Raw genomic sequence first — 23,072 nt, forward strand, 5'->3', positions numbered from 1 at the left:
ACTACGCTCATTTCGTATCGCCGTGCGCCTCACAAGTGTTCAGTCGATGGACAGCGAGCTCTGACAGAGACTACTTGTGAACAGAAAAAATTACGATGCCACACAGATGTGCTGTTCCTGGCTGTGGTCAAACAAAAACTCTGAATAATCTGCCGAAAGATCCAGACGTCAGGGAAAAATGGATGTAGTTTATTTTTTGCGGACGTCCCAGTCACAGCAAGGTTAACTTAAGCGTTTGTTCTGTACATTTTAAGGATGACTGTTTTGAGAACAAATCTCAATATGATGCTGGCTTTGCCAGAAAACTGTTGCTGAAAGATAAGTCCGTGCCGACTATTATGGGAACAACGACGACGCAAACTGTAAGTAATCTATTTTAAACTTTAAACTACTTTTTAAAGCGCAATTTCATTCATTATGAATAATCACAGTGTTTTTACTTAGTTTACTTGCATATTGTTCTGGCTGGGGGCGTCAATAATTGATACATAGGCACTGACGTTAGCCAATCATAACAGTGGGCGTTAACACTGAAGTCTTAAATGGAAAACGCCCCCAAAACAGACTGTTTGAATCAGAGGATGAGAAACAGGGTGGGAAAAGGTCATAAATCACTAGATTTTAAAAGTTTTTCTTAAAAAAAAATATATTAATACTATAATTGCACCTAAGGGAACATAATAATACAATTAAAAAAAACCCATGTCATGACCCCTTTAAAATTCTAAATGGCAGAGACAATGGCCAATGTTGGGAAAACAAAATTGTATGGTCAAAATCCTCATGACCCAAGGAATCCATAGACACCAGCCTCATAGGCATTTTAGAAATGTCTTGACCCATGGGTGGCTCTGTAACCAGGCTTAGCATGTCCCCTCAGATCATGGTCCCAATGAAGCATACTAAGTTTTCAACAGAACAAAGTGTTGCCAAGATACAGCCTCACTTCCTTTTTGGCATCCTCTCAGCTGAATTTTTTGAAGCGTAATAAGGAAACAGTTTGGTCAATGAAAAAGCTTTTAAAAACTTTTTGGCCAACAATGTCTCAGGATGATCAGACACAAATTTTGGGAAGACCCAATAAAAGTTGTGGAACGAGTTTGCAAAAGTACGTTTTTGTAAAATTTTAAAATGGATGCCAAATCTTGGACGGATATTGGAGTGGTTGGATCTGCTGAAAAGGTCACTAGGAGACGAATCAGAGTATATTGCTTGTAGGTCATATGGTTCAAAAGTTATTATCTGTTAAACAGTAAAAAATGTTACTGATGGTGGTGCTATAGGGTTTGAGTTGGAGACCCTAAAGTTGGGAAGATTGATGATCAGACCCTCAGCAATGAGTCACAACTTTCCATTGTACGGTTCTATGGGCTGCCATAGACTCCCAGCCAGAATAATAAGAAGAACACTAACAGGCTTGTATTTAGGGAATATATACAGGTTTTAGTTTGGTACTTTGTTGGGTCACCACTTTATGTCCAATGTAAAATCTGTGTCATAAAGCAAAAACAGTTGTGTTATAACTCCTAATTTCTTTATTGATTTTTTTGTATCATTTGCATGTGGGAAATAACTCCAGTATAATTCCATGATTATGTTTCAGCTTTACTTGTTCAGTGATCACACAAAACTGTTTTAGTAGGTTTGCAAGACAATTTGTCACCATGCCCGAAAACACATCCAATCACACACAAGATAAAATCTCGAAGCAATTAACTTATTGTGTACTAGTACCTCAATCTAAAGATATGAGATTAGATAAGTGCACCATTGAATAACAACCGTTTTTGCCTTTCCATTTGCGTGTGGGTGTCTTTGTGTGTTAGATTGTGTATAAGGCAGCGCATGGCAAGGCAGGAGAGTGCGAGCCACAGATGTGGGACATTCTAAAGGCTCTGTCTGCCAGCAAGTGTTTACCTGACACTCAGACTGACAGCGGAGTGATTGGAAATATCCCCAACTCACTGGTTCGAACCCCTGAGTGCAAGGAAAGTGCTTTTGTAGTCTGGCTGTAATGGCCCAAGTTTGAATTGAAGGTTGAAGGAAAACGCTGCTCTCTGGTCACTCTCAGAAGGAGCTGACACAGTGGAAACAATGCAGAGAATAGTCAGAGTCTTAGATCAGAGTGCAGAATGTTTCAGGGCTGTTATCGCAATGAAAACGTGGTTATCTTTAAGCATCTATAAAAGCAACACCACTGTAACCGACAAAGTTCTCAGACTTTTAGTCTCCTTCTAGACATGTAGGATGATACAAAGTGAGTTTTTTTCTATATGATCTTGGTGAGCCCATTTTGTAACAACTTCCACTCATTTTTGCCGCCCATGCTCTCTGGTGAATAACAAAACAATCTGCTGAATTTGCCCCCCAGACAGTCTAATTTCCTAAGTTAATTTCCTCATTCTGTGCTGTTCAAGTCCCTTGGTGCACCATGAATCAGGGAGCCATAGGTACATACTGTGTAAATTGTCCAAGTTAGTGAAAATCTATTGACAATGTCATGCCAACAAGACTAGTAGAACAAATCTACATGTTCAAGTTTTTTCCATGTAAGCCAACGCTACAGGTCTCCCCTCAGGACAATGAGCATTCTTGGCTGTCCCCTTCTGAACAATGAATGATTTAATCAGTTATTTATTAAAGCAATGTGCCATGAGAGGCCCTGTCTTACAAGGATTTCACCTCGATTGAGGTGTGTTTTTAGCCTAAACCCTCCTTACTGGTAGTAAAATCACTGTAACACACTCAAGTGGCTCTTTGTTTTTATAAAAGGTTGCACAAGCACAATGATAAAAGACACCTGCTGTTATAAATCATACTTCATATGTGGAATAAATAGTAAATGTTAATTTACTGATCAGAATGAACAATTCTTATGCCAAATAAAATACACTCACAAAAAACTTTATTAGGAACACTATATTCCTAATAATGTGTCCGACGTGGCCTTCTGTTGTTGTAGACCATCCACCTCAAGGTTCGACGTGTTGTGCATTCTGAGATGATATTCTTCTCACTACAATTGTACAGAGTGATTATCTGAGTTACTGTAGCCTTTCTGTCAGCTCGAAACAGTCTGGCAATTCTCCATTGACCTCTCTAATCAACAAGGTGTTTCCGTCTGCAGAACTGCCACTCACTGAATGTTTTTTGTATTTGGCAACATTCTGAGTAAATTCTAGAGACTGTTGTGTGTGAAAATCCCAGGAGATCAGCAGTTACAGAAATACTCAAACCAGCCCGTCTGGCACCAACAATCACGCCACTGTCTAAATCACTGAGATCGTATTTTTTCTCCATTCTGATGGTTGGTGGGAAAATTAACTAAAGCTCCTGACCTGCATCTGCAGGATTTTATGCACTGCACTGCTGCCACATGATTGGCTGATTGGATAATCACATGAATAAATAGATGTAATGGTGTACCTAATAAAGTGGCTGGTGAGTGTAGTTCACTGTCCTAACGGTATACGTATGTGGTTGCCAAGCAATGTAGTAACTTCACACATTAATAATAAATGATATGCAGTGTATATGCATATTAATAATATGCAGTGTATCCAATTAGAATTTAGAGTCAGATCTATTGGTAGAGTTTATAAAGTCTTATCTTCTTATAATCTTCTTCTTATCTTCTTATCTTATGGAGTTTTGTGTTCCTTAATTATTTTCATACATGATTAACAATCCTTTATCTAATTACACAATGATGATTCATGGACATTATAGACATTACAGTTTTATCTTCTGTTAATGCCTGATCTTCTGTAAAGCTGCTTTGAAATTATGTGTTGTGAAAGGTGCTATACAAATAAAATTGACTTGACTTGATATAATTAAATTCAAGGCTTTACATTAACTTTACTGTTACAAAGATGAAACTAAATTTAAGCTCTTTCTAGGTAAAGATGATACTTGTAATAGGTGCTCTCTTGTCTTCGAAGCTGTCACCAAAATGTTATTGCTATTTTTAGTGTCCTTGCGGTCCTGACATCAGGGCTGAGGAGTAACCGACTGCATGTAATAGGATTACGTATTTAAAATACTAAATATTAGTAACTGTATTCCACTAGAGTTACAGTACAATTTAAATAATTGGTAATTAGAATACAGTTACATTCAAAAAGTATTTTGATTACTGAAGAAATTACTTTGCATTTTATTGTCATTTGTTTCATTTAATATTTAGTCTATTCGGTTGGAAAACATTTATACATATAAATATTGCGATCCGAAGAGCTTTCGAACAGTGGTGAATAATTTTCATATTATTTGTTTCATTAATACGAGCACTTTCACTCTGTTGTGAGTTAATTATGATGTCATTAAGAACTTTCCCATGGGAGCTTAAAGGGTTAGTTCACCCAAAAATGAAAATTGACCTCAAGCCATCCAAGTTGTATATGACTTTCTTCTTTCATCCAAACACAATCTGAGTTAGATTAAAAAATATCCTGGCACTTCCAAGCATTATAATGGGAATGAATGGTACCTTAGATTTTGAAAATCTAATCCATCCATTCAAAAAAGCATATCATCCATCAAAAAAGTCATCCATTCGGCTCCAAGGGGTTAATAAAGGTCTTCTGAAGCGAAGCGATGCATTTTTGTAAGAAAAAGATCTATATTTATAACTTTATAAACAATAATCAATGGTTCCTGTAACGGCCGTCTGTGCGTTCACAATAGAGTCAAGTTCCGGCGTAAGATGTAAGTCAGGTGAGATGTGACGAATGCAAAAGTGCAGAGGATAGAGCAAAACAAAATGCCGGTCACAAATTAGGAGACAAAAACAGGGATTTTTAAAGAAAAATTAAGGAAGATTTTGGTATAAGAGAAGAGGAGATTGAGTTTTTTGCCCAGCCCTATTTGTTTGAACTGGAGTACACCAACCAGGAACTCCGGGAGATGGAGGAGGCTGCAGAAGCAGCACAAACAGAGAGTGTTTAGACAGAGGGTACAGGAGACATGGTGGTGCTCATGCAGGAAATGCGAGGTAATGCCAACAGAGGCTGAGAGTGTTTGCTGCCATGAATAGAAGATTGTAATGACTGGATAGACACATGAACGCATCATTTTAAGACTAATACAAATCTACAGTATTGCTAAAAGTACTCCTTTTCTTTTTCACTCCACTTTCCTTTGCTGTAAACAACGTGTGCTTCCGCATTCATCACTTCTCACAGGAGCTTACAATACGCCTACATCATATGCCGGAACTCGACTCTCTTGTGAACGCGCAGACACCCATTACCGGACACCAGTGATTATAGTTTATAAAGTTATAAATATGGATATTTTTCTTACGAAAACAAATCACTTTGCTTCAGAAGGCCTTTATTAACCCAGTGGAGTCATATAGATTACTTTTCTAATGTATGGATGCACTTTTTTGGGCTTCAAAATCTAAGGAACCATTCACTCCCATTATAAAGCTTGGCTGAAAGAAGAAAGTCATATACAACTAGGATGACGCTTTAATAGATTAACTACATCATGTTTCTACAGCTTAACAAAACACACTTCAAAACGCTTTGACAGATGAAACATAAATCCAATAAATATGCATTTACATGCCTTGTCAATGTTTTTATACAATTTGGCTATTTTTACAAGACATGCTAACCAATATTGCCTTTAACATTGTATAGAAAGCTACAAATAATATATTTTCTGTCTCATTCTATGATCAGAATCCACATATGATCAGAAAAGGATGTGGTTGTGTACAGTCTGTGGGGTTTTTAAGTTTGGAGCAGCAAAAATAGTACTGTAAAGGAGTTAAATGGGAAGGAGGAGGCGAGAACCGGCTTGGAAATATAAATTATATATTAATGAATAACTTAAACCAAAAGACACACACACGCACGGACGGACGCACGCGCGCACGCACGCACGCACGCACGTCCGTAAGCTATCTCTCTCTCTCGTCGCACCAAGCTTCTGCCATCGGCCTTTATCCTTCTCGGAGGCTTAATTAGCCTGATAAGGGACCGGGTGTGTATAATCACAACCCGGCTGGCCCTCCGCCCTGCTACAAGTACCTTTTGTAAATTGTCCTGTGAACATTTAGCTTTATGCTAAGATAAAATGCTATATCTTGCCTTTCCATGCATCTGTTGCCAGGCGCGATTATATTTTAAAATGAATTCTATGAAGAAAATTCACATCAGAGCATAACTGTTTTCTTTAGTAAGACCTTTGATATTAGGGCAAAGATTTACAGCAGAAATTGTATCCTTATTTAAAGATTGTTTTCCTGTAAAAATATCTTAAAATTTCTTACAACAAGATACATTTACTTGAGTAGCAAAACATATTTAGGCTTTTTTTTTTAAGAAAATTTATTTTTACAGTGAAGTTTATTTTCTTGATTTATTTACTTGTTTATAGTCAATAAATAAATAAATAAATCAGCCAGTGCTGAAGTAATCCAAATTATTTAGATTATGATACTGACATGGATGTAATCTAAATGAATACATTACAAATTAAATTTGTAGCGGAATACTTTTTAAAAGTAATCCTCTCAACCCTGCCTGGCATACGGGATGGGTGAGATTGTTCATGGTTATGTCTACCATCTGTGTTTTGGAGAGATTAAACACAAAATGTAACTTTTTTCTGCTGTAATGTTTATCTGTAATTATAGATTTGTGTTCCAATAAAAATATAAGTGTGGCTTATTCCAGTGATATCGCTCTGCGCATCCTTAAGAAAGGTGCTGCTGCATTCTGCATTCAGACTGAGAAGTCAGTCTGGTGGCATGAGAAACCCTTGACAGAGCTCAAGTGGGCTCTTACATTAAACCACAAACCTCTTAATAGATGTTTACAACATTATAAGACAATGAAAAATTATGTATCATCAGTGTTCCTGCTTGCCTGAAGAGAAATTAGTGAGCAAAGTGAACTACAATTAAGCATTCTTGCAAAATATGTTTAGAAATAGGCCTATTAAAATACAAACATATAAAAAATAAAGCATTTGTCAAACAAGTTTAAAAGCAAACGATGTACTCAATGCATCGAAACGAAAAACAAAACAAATACTCTGGTTCCTCTTTCAGATTTAAAAAACGCTTTCACACCTTCACCGACCAAACTAGTTACATGTACAGAGAGACATATGGGAAACAACCCGGTCAAAATGACAGATATCACGTCCATCCAATCAACATACGAACCCTCAAACCCAACCTCCAATGAGGGGAGAGACGAAGGGCGGGACTTCCTGTCTGTGACGCAGTTGACGAAGTGGAAGCCCCGCCGTCAATCAAATTAGGAAAAAAACTGATCTAAAGCGAGCGCCGACAGCGATTAAAATAATCATGCTTGGATTGTAATTAAACGCGGAAATCAGGATTCTTTTTGAAAGAACTCACGTAATGACCGGTACGTATGAGTTAGAAGAGCGTGAGAAGGGTCGCTTTGAATCTTTGTGCTGGCTCTGTTTATGGTAAGCTATGCTAAGCTAAGGTTAGCAGGCGGGTGAAGAAAATAGTTTAATATACGAGGAGGGAATACATAAATACTTTAAATTATCCATATAACATTAATGCATTGCTGTTATTATTATCAAAGCGGTATACACTGCAAACGTGCGGTATATAGGCTCTCTAAGGGCTGTGTTTTGTGTTGAAGCGCCTGAAGGGCCAGTGAAAGCGGGAGTCATGGCGGACAGCAGCAACGCTCAGGACGGCGGCGGTGCAGAGCAGGTAAATTCAATCACAATCTCTCATCTCATACTCTCGTGAACGTGTGCTTTGATGAAGTTTACTGTTTGTTCGGTTAAAAACACTGGTACTTCCTGTGTGGCCACCCCTTTCTTGTGTTAAACCCGCCCATCTGCAGGACGGCCAGCCCTCGCCGCTCGCCCTGCTCGCCGCCACTTGCACCGGCCTCGGTTCGCCCGCCCACGGGGCAGAGAATGGGGCCACCTCTAATAATTCTGCGGGAGTGGTAAGTCACTAACTAAAGATATCACTTTTATAGCGCCTTAAAATGGTATGTACTACGAGTTTCACCCAGGGAGTCTTGGTTCTTTACGGTGCCTGTTTATAACACACATTGAAATATGATTACATGATATAATGGAACTTTCCAGTACTATCTTAGTTATGATGGTAAATTTACTGCAAATCCATTAGCAGACATGTTAGTTTTATGCACAGCAACTTAGAAATAAGCATGAATACCAAATCAGACTTTATTCTACAATAAAAGTGAAGTGAAAAAGTGCTGCACTAGTGCAAATGTCCAACATTAATTCCAGAAATATATCCATAGTGAAACCAAGTGAACACATCATTCCAAAAATTATGATTAAACGGTGTAAATTGGATTTGTTTGAAGGTCATATGAAATGTATCAACTACTTGCAGTATTTCAAACCCATTCCAAACATCCTTATATATGGGAGTTTGAAGGGTCTGTCTTTTACATCACCATAGTGAAGGCTTGAAGTGAGGATGTGGTCATTGGTATTAGGGTTTTGCGATATGGCTACTAAAATCTCATTAACATTAGTACATGCATTATGAACTGAAAATGAAAAATTGTATTTTTATTAATTTCAAAAATTTCACTGTTTTTCACTAAATGAACAGAAGAATGGCAATCATTAGTGATGCACTGAAATTAAAATGTTTGACTGAAACCGAAAGGTCTGGAGACATATTCTATTTTTATTAGACTTTGGATTAATTACCTACCTGTCTGTCTGTCTATCGTATAATTTATTTATTTATATATATATATATATATATATATATATATATATATATATATATATATATATATATATATATATATATATATAGTAGACTAATGTAAACACTAGGGATGGTTATTTTGTTTATTTGATTTCTATGACTAAATGCTCGAGTGCTCGAGTACTCAAGGGACAATGACATGTACATAACAGTATAATAACATGTCTGACAAAAGTCTTTGACCGCTGCATTGCGTCTTGTTGTTCCAGTGTATCGTCTATTTATTATTGTAAGCTGTTATAAAATAATCAGTTACAAAATGTACAGAAGATTGCATAATCAAAATATAACACATCATATTTTGTCATTATGTGAAGATTCGCTGCCCAGCTCAATGAAAGAATGCGCACAAAGCGCATCTGTCTGTTCTTCTTCAGGTTACCATAGTAATCTTAGTAAGCATGCACCAGTTTTTTTAGTGACTGTATGAACTGTCTATTTTCATATAACGTGTATGCCATAACCATAGCTTTTTTGAATAGGCGTGTTAAGTTGAAGTTCAGTTTGGAAGACGCTGCATTTTGTTCCATTTATGTAGCTACGCTCTGTCTAACTGTTTGAAACATTCGCCTGCTGTATATGTGCTGCTTCAATGTGTTGAGTCCTCTGCCACAAGCCTGGCGTGTGCTATTGTGTGTGAGTGTGTGTAATTTTGTTATTGTGTGTGTGAGAGTGTGTGCGTTATTGTGTGAGTGTTTGTTTGTGTGTTTTCGTGTCCGTGATGCTCCATATTGTTGCTGTGATTCATGAACCATTCTATTCAACTCTGAGATTCGGAATTTCCACCTTTCAACTGGGGAAAGTGCATTGGAATGACACTTTATGTCAGACTTCTAACTTGGAATCTTCAAATCTTCATTAAGATGGAGGTTTACAGTCAGTTATGAACATTCATTTTTATTTAATAATATTAATTAATGAGTCAAAGTTCTTATATTAAATGATAATAAAACATGTTTAGCAAACGTTTTGCAAAGACGTGTTCAAAACACGGTTAATTACACACTCTTTTGATTATTGTAAAGATAGCATTGCAGCATTGTTTATCAGTATGGTTGCCATTAGATGTCTCTGACAATCAATTTACTCCTCAAAATCACAACGTAATCAATCTCAAAATTAAAAATTAGCTCCCTCGTTGACATGTTTGTGTTTAGTTGTCAGATAATTGACACTGAATTTCGAATTAAGTGAAAAGTCACAACATACACGATCACCATTGATCATTGTTTTCATGTTTGATCATTGCTGCACATCCGAGTACTCGTGCTCATTCCTAATATACAGTATATACTGTATATAGGCCTATATATATAATCTGACTTTTGCCTAATATAAGCAAATATTTACCCTACAAAGTGATAAAGTACTTATGAATATACAAGAAAGGACAAAACCATACCTTCCTATTCTAAGGTTTTCTTGTATCTGTCCATCATCCATATTATCAATATAGTTGTGAGTGGGGAAAAAATAGTTTATCTGTGACAGTGTCACTCAATGGTCCAGTTTCAGACAAATAGTGTGAATTTGCCCATTTGCACGAGACCACGATCACCTAATGCAAAGCAAGTTGAATTGGACTTGTGTTCGACACCGCTGATTTAGAGTGCAGTTCGGCCAGAACAGTTGGTGGGGATATTTTACCATGATATGTGATGCTGGCTCAAGCTAAATGCTCTCACAGCCTCTGAATACACCTGGAAAAGCACTCTTTATTAATGCGCTGATATTCAAGAGAGAGATCGTTTCATTACTTTTGGAAGCGTAGACTTTAATAGGCAACTAGGTAATGCAAATACCAACAGAATTAGAATTTTTTATTTAATCTCAGTGTGCTTTCATAAACTCAGTGTATTTGTTTAATGTTCATTTTTGGCAGTAGAGCAATGCATAGATAGTAATAAAATCAGTATTTACCTACAAATATTTGCATTATTATTTTTTGTTTTGTGAATTAACGGGGTGTGCTGAAACTACAAATTCACTCACTTATTTTTTTGGGACCTCATCAAGTTGAATATTTAATACTGTATTATTATTAATGTGGGACTAGGGCTGTCACAATTATGAAATTTGGCTGACGATTAATTGTCAAACAAATAATTGCGATTATGACAATTAATTGTCTGTTTTAGAGCTCTCACTATTATGATGATTAATTGTTATACAATTTGTCATTCTTCTGTCAAAGGTGTATGTGTGCTTCATAAATGGTAAAGGGTTACATTTCACCCAAAAATGAAAATCCTCATGATTTATTTATCTTTAAGCCATTCCAGATGTGTGTGACTTTCCTTCTTCAGCAGAACCGAAGCAACGATATTTACAAGCACATTTCAGCTCTTTTTATCTATACAATGGAAGTAAATGGGTGCCATCAGTCTGCTTGCTGTTTGACGGTCCAAAAGATAAATTTATATATATATATATATATATATATATATATATATATATATATATTACACAAAGATAAACGTTATATAGGCACAGTGATTTAATTTCAGGAAGGTCTACTAACATTACTGTTCAGGTGTGGTCTAAAAAGAAATCTAATAAAGTAATCAATTGTAAAATAACACTGCATAGTTTATCATAGATAGATTAATGCTCATTAATGCAGAAGTTATTCATTCAAGAGCTGTAAGCGATTTTCTCTTTGCCTTTTGTTGTTTGATTTGCAGTAAGGGCTCAATGTCAGCATGTTCATTAGACAGCTTCCCCTTTAAGACCGAGTTCAGATCTAATAGGCTCCTGATGCAGCATATTTTCTCCCCAACTATTTCCATAACTACGTCCATTTAAGACATAAACTGTGTTTAAGTGAATCTCCAAGCCGGTCGTTTTGACATATTTTTGTGTATATTTGATCGTTTAGACGCGCACATGAAACCCAAAGTAGCCTATACTTTGCTTGTCTCTTTGTGATGTGTTTCGAGCTGCGCCGCCTTGGGAACGGTATCTCTTGCACTCTTTTTATTATTAAAAGCGTCCCGCAATTTAGCAACAGTAGCATTTTACAACAATCACCGATCGTGCTGATTCTGACGTTAAGTTTGAGTTTTAGGGAGAAATGTCAGTGCACCGCTGTGAAGGGAAGGAAGTTGTGCTAGACAGAATGCGGGTTATGTATAAATATTCTTTTTATAATCTTTGGAAGGCGAAATCTAAAATAAAATCAGATTAATATCACAGATCTAAACCAGGCTATGTTTGAATGTTTAGTTCTTTCACTCATTATGCAGGGCTCGTGTTGTGCTCGCTGTGGCACCGCGTGAGCGAGATCTCTCTCTCTCTCTCTGACTGCGAATAGCTAAATTGCATCACAGACAAATGGTTTCATATTATTATACATAGAAATGGCTGGCGAGATAAAATAACTTTCTCTTTATTGCAATAATAAATGTATTTTCTTAATTTCTCCAGTACCGACAGCAGAACCGATAACGTCCGAGCTTACCAAAGCCAGTCCTTCAATAGCCTATAGCGTGTTGGTATATTTTTTTATTACTTATTTCTCTGCAATGAGTGACAACCCTCTCAAATATAAGACACACAAACAGAACAAATAATAGTCTCAGATTCACTGTCTGTAATTGCAAATTTCTTGCTTACTTGTCATTGTGACATGATAGCAACCCTTCTGCTGTGATAATGCAACTTCAACTACGCTATCAATATCCAAAGTAGCCGAACGTCATGTCGTGTGTTTTCTCGAAGTTGGCAGTAACATATCAAAAGTTTTTAATTAAATATAAAGAAGTTATACAAATTTAATCCTTACCGTTTTCTCAAAGGAACTTAGCTCCTTCCTTAGGCACTGGATGAGGTCTGCTCACTCTGCTGGAAAATGACTCTAGGGGCAGCGTGCGTCGAACACGTGTTCCACAACAACACTAGGCTGCCCACAGATGCGCCTGCCTAATAATCGGCTTGATATACTTGGCCGATGCCGATTATGTTAAAAAATCGGCCGATTAATCGGTCAGCCGATTAATCGGTCGACCTCTAATATATATATATATATATATCGTCCTGCCCTAATTGCTATCGCTTTTAACTTTGTTGAAAGGCTCATCTGCATGTCAATGACAGCTATATAAACTATTTTCCCTCCTCTACACTATTTAATTTTTTGAAATAGTTTTTCTCTTGTGAAACATGTCTGCTTTCCTTCATAGAACGCAGACCTCACAGTGCAGTTAACAGGGTCGTCTGATAGGTGGGAAGCGATAAAGGACGATTCGGGTGTCTTACATCTCCCCGGCACCGGTATCGTCACATCCAACGGACAGTATGTTCTTCCTCTCCAGAGCCTCCAGGGTCTCCAGAACCAGTCCATCTTACTGACGTCAGGTGCCGATGGGTCCAACGGTGCAGTGCCTAACATTCAGTACCAAGTGATCCCTCAGGTGCAGACGGCCGATGGGCAGTTGGGTTTCTCTGCCTCAGCGGTTGAGGGGGGCTCAATGGCCCATGACTCCTCAGGGCAGATCCAGATCCTCCCAGACGGCACCCAGACCATCAGCATCACAGGAACAGCATCAGCCGATGTGCTCGGCAACAGTCAGAACCTCATGACCCAGCAGTTGTCTCTAGGAAGTTCTACCTTCAGTAGTCAGGGTCAGGTGGTCACTAATGTGCCTCTAGGTTTGTCTGGTAACATTACCTTTGTGCCCATAAACAGTGTCGATCTGGACTCTCTAGGCCTCTCTGGGGCCCAGCCAATAGCCACCGGCATCACAGCGGACGGACAGCTGATCATGACCAATCAGAGTGTGGAGAACTCAGAAGGCTCGGAGAAAGCAGGAGAACAGCAACAACAGACATTCAACTCTAATGCAACCACAGACATGTTTGTGCCTACTACATCATCAGCATCCTCCATATCCTCACAGCAACCAGCCAGCACGATAGACGGCACGGGCGTACTCACGCAGCCTACGCCGGGTGAGCAGGGGGATGGATCGGCCTACCTCAGTCAGGGAGCGGTGCAGTTGCCGGGAGGACAGCAGGTGATCCAGTTACAGCATTTGCCCTTGCAGACCAGTGATGGTCAGATGTCTGCTCTAGGCCAGTCGTCTTTGCAAAACGTCCAGTTCATCAACCCAGGAACCTTTCTCATCCAGGCACAAACGGTCACACCATCAGGACAGATACAGTGGCAGACCTTCCAGGTAAGATTTTTCAGGTTTAGCAGTGATGATTGACACCAAACCCTTTTTTTTATTCTTGAGGTTATGAATGTTGAATTGCAGTTATAAAACTGCAATTGTAAAAGATTATTTTAGTGCATTTTTTAGGGTTGTAAGCGAGAACTGCTTTTAATTTCACTACTTGTTCTAGTTAGATTTTTATGATTGTGTTAACAGTTCTTGAACGACTGCATTCTCCCTCTGTTGCAGACAGTACACTGTACTAAAATACTGATATAGTGTTTCCAGCTTTAGTTTGTCACTACTGAATCTACAGTGCCATTGACAGCATTTTAGCTGAGTTGTGAGTTTGCGGTGTGAATTGAATGTGGTGAAAAGGAGAAGAAATGGGTTCATGAGATAATACAAATAAAATAAATATATAAAATATCAAATATTTGAGTTGTCTGTACAACAATAAACGTTATGAACAAATGCCTCTTATAAGCTTATTACTTTTCTTTTTAATTAATTGATCAAACAGACTCACTTTTGCTGTCATTGTAGGTTAAAGGAATAGTTAACCCAAAAATGATAATTGTCTAATCATTTACTTACCCTCATGCCATCTCAAACTTGAATGACTTTTCTTTACAAACACAGAGATTTTAGAGATGTATGGGGTGATTTTATCCATACAGTGTAAGACAATGGGGTCCATAAAAAGTAAATGACTCCAGTGGTTTGATCCATGACATCTGAAGCGATATGATTGCTTTTGGTGAAAACAAAGCCAAAATTCAGTCCTTAATCACCAAAACGCTTTACTTCCACCCAACTCTCCCATGCAAGTTTATATAAAAAATAAAAGCTAGTTCACGCATCCTCACGATTGATACGTGTGCACTTGCATGTTCACACAAGAACTGACGTGTGCACGACACAACCAGAAGTTCTCGCTTGAGCATGCAAGAATGAGCTTATCTAAACCACTCGAGTTGTATGGAGATATTAAGATGCATTTCAGGTGATCCGATCACATGTGGTCAGCCCTAACTACAGGTCTAATTGGGGTCTCAAATGTTTTATGATTGGATCACAGAAACCCCATTACATTTGAGGTGTAAACAGTAATCCGTCATGACTGCATCCCAGCTACGGAGATGCATCAACCCTTACCTGTCAATCAACCGCTACGCTAAAACAAGAACTTAAACTTCGCCATTTACAAGTGGCTTTTAAAGGAAAAACCATCCTATTGGAAAATGTAAAAAAACTGGATACATACACAATCATGAGAGCCTCACAGATCTTCTTTAGTTTGTCTGATATCAACCCAGATGACAAGCACAAATTCTTAAAGCTCCTTTAATAACCTGTATTAATCCACTAAAATAATGGATAATTCTGCTTGACTTGTTGCGTTTGTGCTTGGGTTAAATTTCAACTGCATCTGGGATAAACAGTGCACCATTTTTTTCATGCTTTGTCTTTTCTGATTTTTTTGTCCTTTTAATTTCATGCAGTAACACTTACAGAGTGATTGATGTATGTTGTCATGAAACAGAGACCCTCCCCTCAAAATCCGAACACAAGTGGACACAGGAGACTCATTTGAGTGACCAGTTGTAAACCGCAATGTGTCTCACCTGACTACATGTGTTCGGATCACCCTACACGCATTGTAATACCAGGTGGAAATGGGGCTTTTTACGCTGTCTTTATGTCCTTTTTCGGAGCTTGAATGTTTAGACCCCAGTGACATGCATTGTATTGACAAAAACACATCATGCATCCTTAAAAAATATATCCTTTGTATTTTGAGAAGAATGACATTCATATAAGTTTGAGATTGCATGAAGGTGAGAAAATTTGAGAATTAAACGTTTTGGGTGAACTATCCCTTTAAGTATATTTGAACAGTTTGAATTGGTCTAAAGACAACCTCTATGAATCGGTCAGAGCAGTTCTCCACTTACCAACTGAATCACAAGTCATAATTTTAGACCTGATTAACTTGAAATAAACGAGAACCGTTACTGTGTTAAGAGTACTTAAAGGTGCATTCAGTAGTTTGGAGCCAATCTAAAAAGTGTTTTTGTGAAGTTTGATCGGAATGGTGTACACTCACGTGAGACTTTACTCATTATAGTTTTCTATAAAAAAGTGTTTTATTCTACATGGTGTGGCTCACCCCCCTCAATGTGTTTCGCCTTGTTGAAATCACATGTTCTGTGGTGTTTTTCTAAACGTCGAAGAAGAGAATTAATGCGCTCATTGGCTGCCGCCAATGTCGATTGATAATTTTGGTTATGCTTAGTATTTTGCTGTTTGGTGACACGAAGAGCAAAAAGAATCAGAATGAGCTTCATTGCCAAGTATGCTTACACACACAAGGAATTTGTCATGGTGACAGAACACAATGGAGCGTACTTATTTATCGTGCTTTAGCAGCGGAGACAATGGGAGATCAGGTAGCTGTACTGCCGAAGAAGCAAAAAAGCTCTGAAGCAACTTGCTTCAAGCAAGAAGACAGAAAGACCGGCAAAGGCAAAAAACTAGAGTGCACATCGTAACGATAAGGCATCTACGTCTTCATTCTTTTAGTGCAAAGTAGCTTGGTATAGCGATTGTTGTGGATTTTGTGTAAACCATGACGTTGGTTGCTTGGAAATAAAAAAAAAAGTCCTTCAAATACAGTGTTCATTGACATGCTAAATTTGATCAACAAAAATGATTCTAATCTTTCCTTTGCCATAACATCCTGTATCAATATATAATGAGGTTTATTTTATGCTAAGCAGTTCTCTAAAAAAGGTAATAACTGTCTTTTAGAAATAATGTGAAACGTAGACAGTCTCCAAAGATTATTGATATGAGGGACAATAATAATCTATCCTGAACAGTTGAAGCATGCTCATTTGGTTTTTGACGTTTTTTTTAGGCAAAGCAATTATATTATAGGAGTAATACAGTTGAAATCAGAAGTTAACATACATTTAGATTGAAGTCATTAAAAAAATTTTTTTAACAAATCCACAGGTTTTATATAAACAAACTATACTTTTGGCAAGTCGTGTAGGACATCTTCTTTGTGCATGACACGAGTAATTTTTCCAACAATGGTTTACAGGCCGATTGTTTCACTTTTATCACACTATATCACAATTACAGTGGGTCAGAAGTTTACATACGCTAAGTTAACTGTGTCTTAATGCAGTTTTGAAAATTCTAGAAAATGATGTAAAGCCTTTTAGACAATTAGCTTCTGATAGGAGTTGTACTAAATTGGAGGTGTACTTGTGGATGTATTTTAAGGCCTACCTTCAAACTCAGTGAAAATCGACAGAAATCATCCAAAACCTCAGAAAAACATTGTTGACCTTCACAAGCCTGGTTCATCCTTGGGAGTAATTTCCAAATGCCTTAAGGAACCATCTTCATGTGTACAAACAATAGTATGCAAGAATAAACACCAAGGGACCACACAGCCATCATACCGCTCAGGAAGGGGACTCATAAAGATAAATGTAGTTTGATGCAAAAAGTGCAAATCAATCCCAGAACAACAGCAAATGACTTGTGAAGACGCTGGAGGAAACAAGTAGACAAGAATCTATAGCCACTGTAAAACAAATCCAATATCGACTTAACCTGACACAGCAAGGAAGTAGCCACTGCTGCAAAACCTCCATAAAAAAGCCAGGCTACAGTTTGCAAGTGCACATGGAGACAAAGATCTTGCTTTTTGGAGAAATGTTCTCTGGTCTGATGAAACCAAAATTGTAGAAAATTGAAAATAGAAAATTGTTTGGCCAAAATGACCATCATTATTTTTGGAGGAAAAAGGGTGAGGCTTGCAAGCTGAAGAACACCATCCCAACCATGAATAATGGGGGTGGCAGCATCATGTTGTGGGTGTTCTTTGCTGCAGGAGGGACTGATGCACTTCAAAAAATAGATGGCATCATGAGGAAGGAAAATTATTTGTATATATTGAAGCAACATCTCAAAACATCAGCCAGGATGTTAAAGCTCCGTTGCAAGTGGACAATAACCCCAAGCATACTCCAATGTTGTGGCAAAATGGCTTAAGGACAACAAATCCAAGGTATTGGAGAGGCCATCGCAAAGTCCTGACCTCAATCAAATTTCAAGAATTTCTGGGCAGAACTGAAAAAGCATGTGCGATCAAAGTGGCAGTTACAGCAGTTCTGTCTGGAGGAATGGGCCAAAACTCCAGCAACGTATTATGAGAAGCTTGTGGAAGGCTATCCAAAAAGTTTGACCCAAGTTAAACATTTTAAAGGGATTGCTACCAAATACTAACAGTGTATGTCAACTTCTGACCCACTAGGAATGTGATAAAAGAAATAAAAGCTGAAGTAAATCACTCTCTCTACTATTATTCTGACATTTCACATTCTTAAAATAGTCATCCTAACTGACTTAAGACAGGGAATGTTTTCTACGATTAAATGGCAAGAATTGTGGAAAACTGAGTTTAAATGCATTTGGCTAAGGTGTATGTACATTTCTGACTTCAACTGTAAATAACTTTAGAAATGACCTCAAACTCTAATATTTTCCAGATGCATATGACATTCCAAAGCTGACAGGGACAGCAGAGACGATTATGCTGATCCACAATGAAAGATGGCAGTATAGCGTCTAACACCACTGTAACGTCGTTGCTTAAAGTACACAAAGAATAGCAACGCTAACGTGAGCTAGAAAACTACTGAATGCCCTTTAAGTCTTCATTTAATCAGTGTAATTACATGTACTTAATTAAATCAGTGATTATCACAGTGTCTAATTAAACATACACATTTTTGTTTTAATAAGTAGGACTTGAATAAAAAGGAAAACTTTAACATATTTTACAACAAATATTGTTTTTGTTTAATATTTTTGTAACAAAACTATATTTAGATCCAAGAGGTTCTTCCTTAAAAAATTCTTGAACATTCTTTAAACCACTTTGTTTGCCCATCCCATTCTCTTCTTGCAGGTCCAAGGAGTTCAGAACCTCCAGAATCTTCAGCTCCAGGCAGCTCCATCTCAGCAGATTACTCTTGCCCCGGTGCAGACACTCTCTCTGGGTCAGGGCAGTACACCAGTTACCCTGACCTCAGGACAGATGCCTAACCTACAGTCAGTGACGGTGAATTCCATGGGTCAGGCGGGCGTTCAGTTCCAGCAGTCTGAGGACACAGACAGCACTGGAGGTACTGCAGCTGTTGCATGAGGAGGGATGACATTAGGCCTGTCACCGTTAGTAAATAATCGTCTGGTCATGGTTATTTGATCTAGCCTGATTGAATATGATTATTGTGCACTTCAAATTTTGAATAATATTTTACTGTCCATAAACATTTGTGGCAATAACCACGAAAAATGTGAGCACTCCAAATTAACTGCACCCGTCTCACTGACCCGCAATGTAGGCTGCACTCAGGGCAGCTTCTGTAAAGCGCCTCAAGATTCACCACTTCTGAAGCGCTGCAATGCAAGCTACAACTGCGGAGGTTTGCACAAAATTCCTGTGAAAATATGAACAAGAATTTTGGTAGTAAATGCGAATTTGGTAGTAAAGTACTCTGATTTCACTTCAATGATTGTGTAATGGAAAAAGTTGTGAAATATTTTAGTATAATATATCTGACTGTCATGAACAAGGTTTTTGTTACATGTACTAAAACTTGGTAATGATGGGGATTCAGGAAAAGTGTCAAATACCCTGTAATGTACATTCCCTGCTCACCTGCTACCATCGCTGCTGTACTTTTACGAAATAGTTGAAGTCACCTTGGTAACGAGGGTTGGGAAAATAATGTTAACCAGCATTGCCAAAAGCAACTTATTGTTTTAGGCTACTATTGTAGGTAATGCAGCCTTCCTGAAGACAAAACCCACTGTTATGACTGGCTAACATCTTTGCAAAGCTAATGCTAATTTCAAGTGTGGAACTGGTTTTTGTTTTTTCCCCATGAATGAAATGATGAAAACGTGCAAGCGATTGACAAAATTATCTAAAAGTACACAGTCCAGGCAATCATTGATGGCTACAGTATATGTCCCAATTTATGTAAAGCACAAAATCAAATTACAACAGTTGATCGACTGAAATAACAAAAGAAAACAAGTTGTTGATAAAGTAATGCTAAACAAACTGTGAATATAGGTCAGACTAACAGACTAGCTGCCAATGTAAAGGGTTAATAAATCTGAATCCAGCTTTAGGTAGACATATTAGGGATGGTCAGCCCTCTGGTTTCCCTGTCTTGCTTCTTTAATATGCATTCCGTTTTGGGAAATATAGGATTGTTCACCAATGGGGTCGATTTATTTATTTTTCTTAGCCCTCAATCGATTCGCGGGTCGACCGATGGAGAGGGTCTCCCTCAATCGAATCGCCACTTAAATACGGGACAAGGAGCATCCAAACGCATTCATTGTGGCCAAAATAGAGGACGTCCTGGCTAAAACAAGACATCTGGCAGCATTACAAGCGTATACTTCACCATTGTCTTTTGTTGCACTCCATGCAACGCTTTCTTTCTTACATACATTTATTTATTTTTTTTATCTCACATCAATATTTTGTGAGCAATAATGTATTTCTTTGGTAAACGTGTAATAAGCATGATGTGCTCCGCGCTTGAGTCCTGATCATGGTTTATTTTGCGATTGAAGAAAAACGACTGACTATACAATTCCTTACATTTTAAACAAACACAAACAGATGAAACTGTATTATTAAATTTGTTACTCACCAACATTATTGTCATGTCAAAATAGTTGCCATTACTTCATCTTTCAATATATGTTTCTTTGCAAAGTCTGAATCATAAAAGATCTCAATAGAATCTTTAGAGAAATGTGCAGAACGAAGGTTAGTCCTCATTCCTCTTGTTGGGATCCTTCAGAAGGCTATACAGACATGCAGGACACGTGACACAAAGCCTGTCATCAGCAGAATGTGTGAGCATTAAATGCCCGCAGCCCGATTTTCCTATCAGCACGTCTTTGAACGTGCAGAATCACCACTAAACATCAGGAGATGATGCAAGTCAAAAGCACGTGTGTGAGGACGTCTTGAGATATCGGAATATAAAGACATCTTTATGGGTCTGAACTCCTGAAGAGAAAGTCTGCTGTCTCATAGCAGTCGTAGCATACATGCTCCAACTGCCTCTGTATGCGTGCACAGTTATATGGAGTATATTTTGACAGGCTAATGTTCAACTGTACGCAGACACTGAGTGCTCTCGTCAAATTTGAAGTGTACTTGGGGCTGAAGTCCTTTTGTTGGTTAGAAGCAAACTATAGTAGCACTTCTAGTATTGGGTTCCGTTAGCCACTCTCGCTCTATGAATTCACTGCAGTGATTACGTAAATTGTGGAGGCGGAGACTATTCATTCTTGCATCACTAAGGGGCCGATTTTAAAACGAATAATTTTTGCAGAGTAGAAACAATAAATGCACTATTTGGGCAAGAGAGAAAGTTTCTGAAACTTGCAGTATGTTTTTATAGTACAACAACCGCTTATGTCAAAATATCAAGGAAAATTTGATTCCTCATAACATGACCCCTTTAACTTCTTACAGTGATCATCTCGAAATATATTGTTGATTCGGCACTTTGATTGCTGTAACAGCAGCACATAAAGGGACTAAACCTTAAGCATTCAAGATATGGAGGGTTTTACTGTGCTGACAGTTATTCACTGTTAAGCACAGCAAGGTATCATCATGCAAAAATTCTGCAAGAAGTTGCATCTCTTAATTAATCTCATTAAAACCACCACCACTAATAATAATGTTAGTAGTCGACCCCTATATTCGACTAGTAAGTTATTAGATGACAAGTTGATCAGTTGACAACCCTGGCACATCCCTAATCATAATTGGATTGAGATTTTAACTGCACCAAATGCACGAGAGAGACCCGCAAAGTTTGTTTCTGTTTTCGTCCAGGAAAGCATTTATTGATGCTAAAGTGTAGAACATGTTCCCTCTTATGTACGAGAAGAGGGTGTGTTGTTTTGAATCAAGTCCAGCAGTAATTCTTCAATTATACAAGTGTAACACTGGTCATACTATATACTCTATAGATATTCAGATTAAGGAGGAGCCTGATTCGGAGGAGTGGCCTCTGGACAGTAGCTCTACGCTGAATGCCAATGACCTCTCTCACCTTCGTGTTCGTTTAGTGGAGGAGGAGATGGAGGGCTTGAGCCAGGAGGGCAAACGTCTGCGCAGGGTTGCATGCACCTGCCCCAACTGCAAAGAGGGAGGAGGGAGGTAAGATGAAACTGTGGAGAACACATTTTAACACTTAAGAAAGTTATATTTCAGTCTATATGTATATATTAGGGCTGTCAGTCGATAAAATGTTTATTGCATGATGTGCCAGTTAGTTAATAAGAGTAATCACATGTCACAGTTTGTAGAGAAAACAAACAAAGACATTGTATGGGCAGACAAATAAATATTAAATAGACAAAAAAAAAAAAAAGTAGTTTTGGAAGTCAAAATATTGACAGGCTTAGTATTATTTAATTATGTATTAATTAGTTAATATGTAATACAGATATCCTATGGTGTGTTTCTAATTGTAAATTATGTGTTGTAGGGGATCTAACATGGGCAAGAAGAAGCAGCACATATGTCATATACCCGGTTGCGGTAAGGTGTATGGGAAGACGTCTCACTTGCGAGCTCACTTGCGCTGGCACTCAGGGGAGAGACCCTTTGTCTGCAGCTGGATGTTTTGTGGAAAGAGATTCACACGCAGTGATGAATTACAGCGACACAGGAGAACACACACCGGTACACTTTCTTACTCGCACTCTCTTTTCTCACTGCTTCTGTGACAGTCTTTAGCTCTGTTTTAAAATCTAGCCAGCTGCCTTCTAATGCACTGTCCTAAACCAAATGGTCCCTCATAAGTGATCAACATAAAATCAACTCAGAATTTGATTCTGAGATCTTCTCCTAGCACAATTTTCCCACAGTCCTAAGAATATCAGGTATTTAAAAAAATTGTTAACTGCAAGCATGGAAAAGACAGAAATGATTAGGGCTGTGTGCATATTGGTCTTCATTTGAACAATATTGATTCTTAAATCCCAAGAACGATTTTGCGAGTAAATCA

The 23,072-nt window shown here is 38.0% G+C and overlaps 1 protein-coding gene across 3 annotated transcripts in view; it reads left to right on the top strand.

The window, feature by feature from the left end:
* The first annotated feature begins 7,247 nt into the window (after positions 1-7,247).
* The window catches only part of sp3a (sp3a transcription factor), an 18,533-nt gene continuing 2,708 nt past the window's right edge, over positions 7,248-23,072 (top strand). The window contains exons 1-7 of one of the 3 annotated variants that reach the window (XM_052142333.1): positions 7,248-7,394; positions 7,644-7,717; positions 7,854-7,961; positions 12,955-13,950; positions 18,923-19,139; positions 22,030-22,219; positions 22,551-22,747. In XM_052142333.1, coding sequence (XP_051998293.1) covers positions 7,388-7,394; positions 7,644-7,717; positions 7,854-7,961; positions 12,955-13,950; positions 18,923-19,139; positions 22,030-22,219; positions 22,551-22,747 — 1,789 coding nt within the window. In that variant the 5' untranslated portion in view covers positions 7,248-7,387. Of the gene's footprint in view, positions 7,459-7,643; positions 7,718-7,853; positions 7,962-12,954; positions 13,951-18,922; positions 19,140-22,029; positions 22,220-22,550; positions 22,748-23,072 lie in introns of all 3 variants that reach the window. The other 2 variants (XM_052142335.1, XM_052142334.1) reach the window with 2 other exon arrangements.

This window comes from Xyrauchen texanus, chromosome 14, assembly GCF_025860055.1.
Source record: "Xyrauchen texanus isolate HMW12.3.18 chromosome 14, RBS_HiC_50CHRs, whole genome shotgun sequence".
Classification (NCBI taxonomy): domain Eukaryota; kingdom Metazoa; phylum Chordata; class Actinopteri; order Cypriniformes; family Catostomidae; genus Xyrauchen; species Xyrauchen texanus.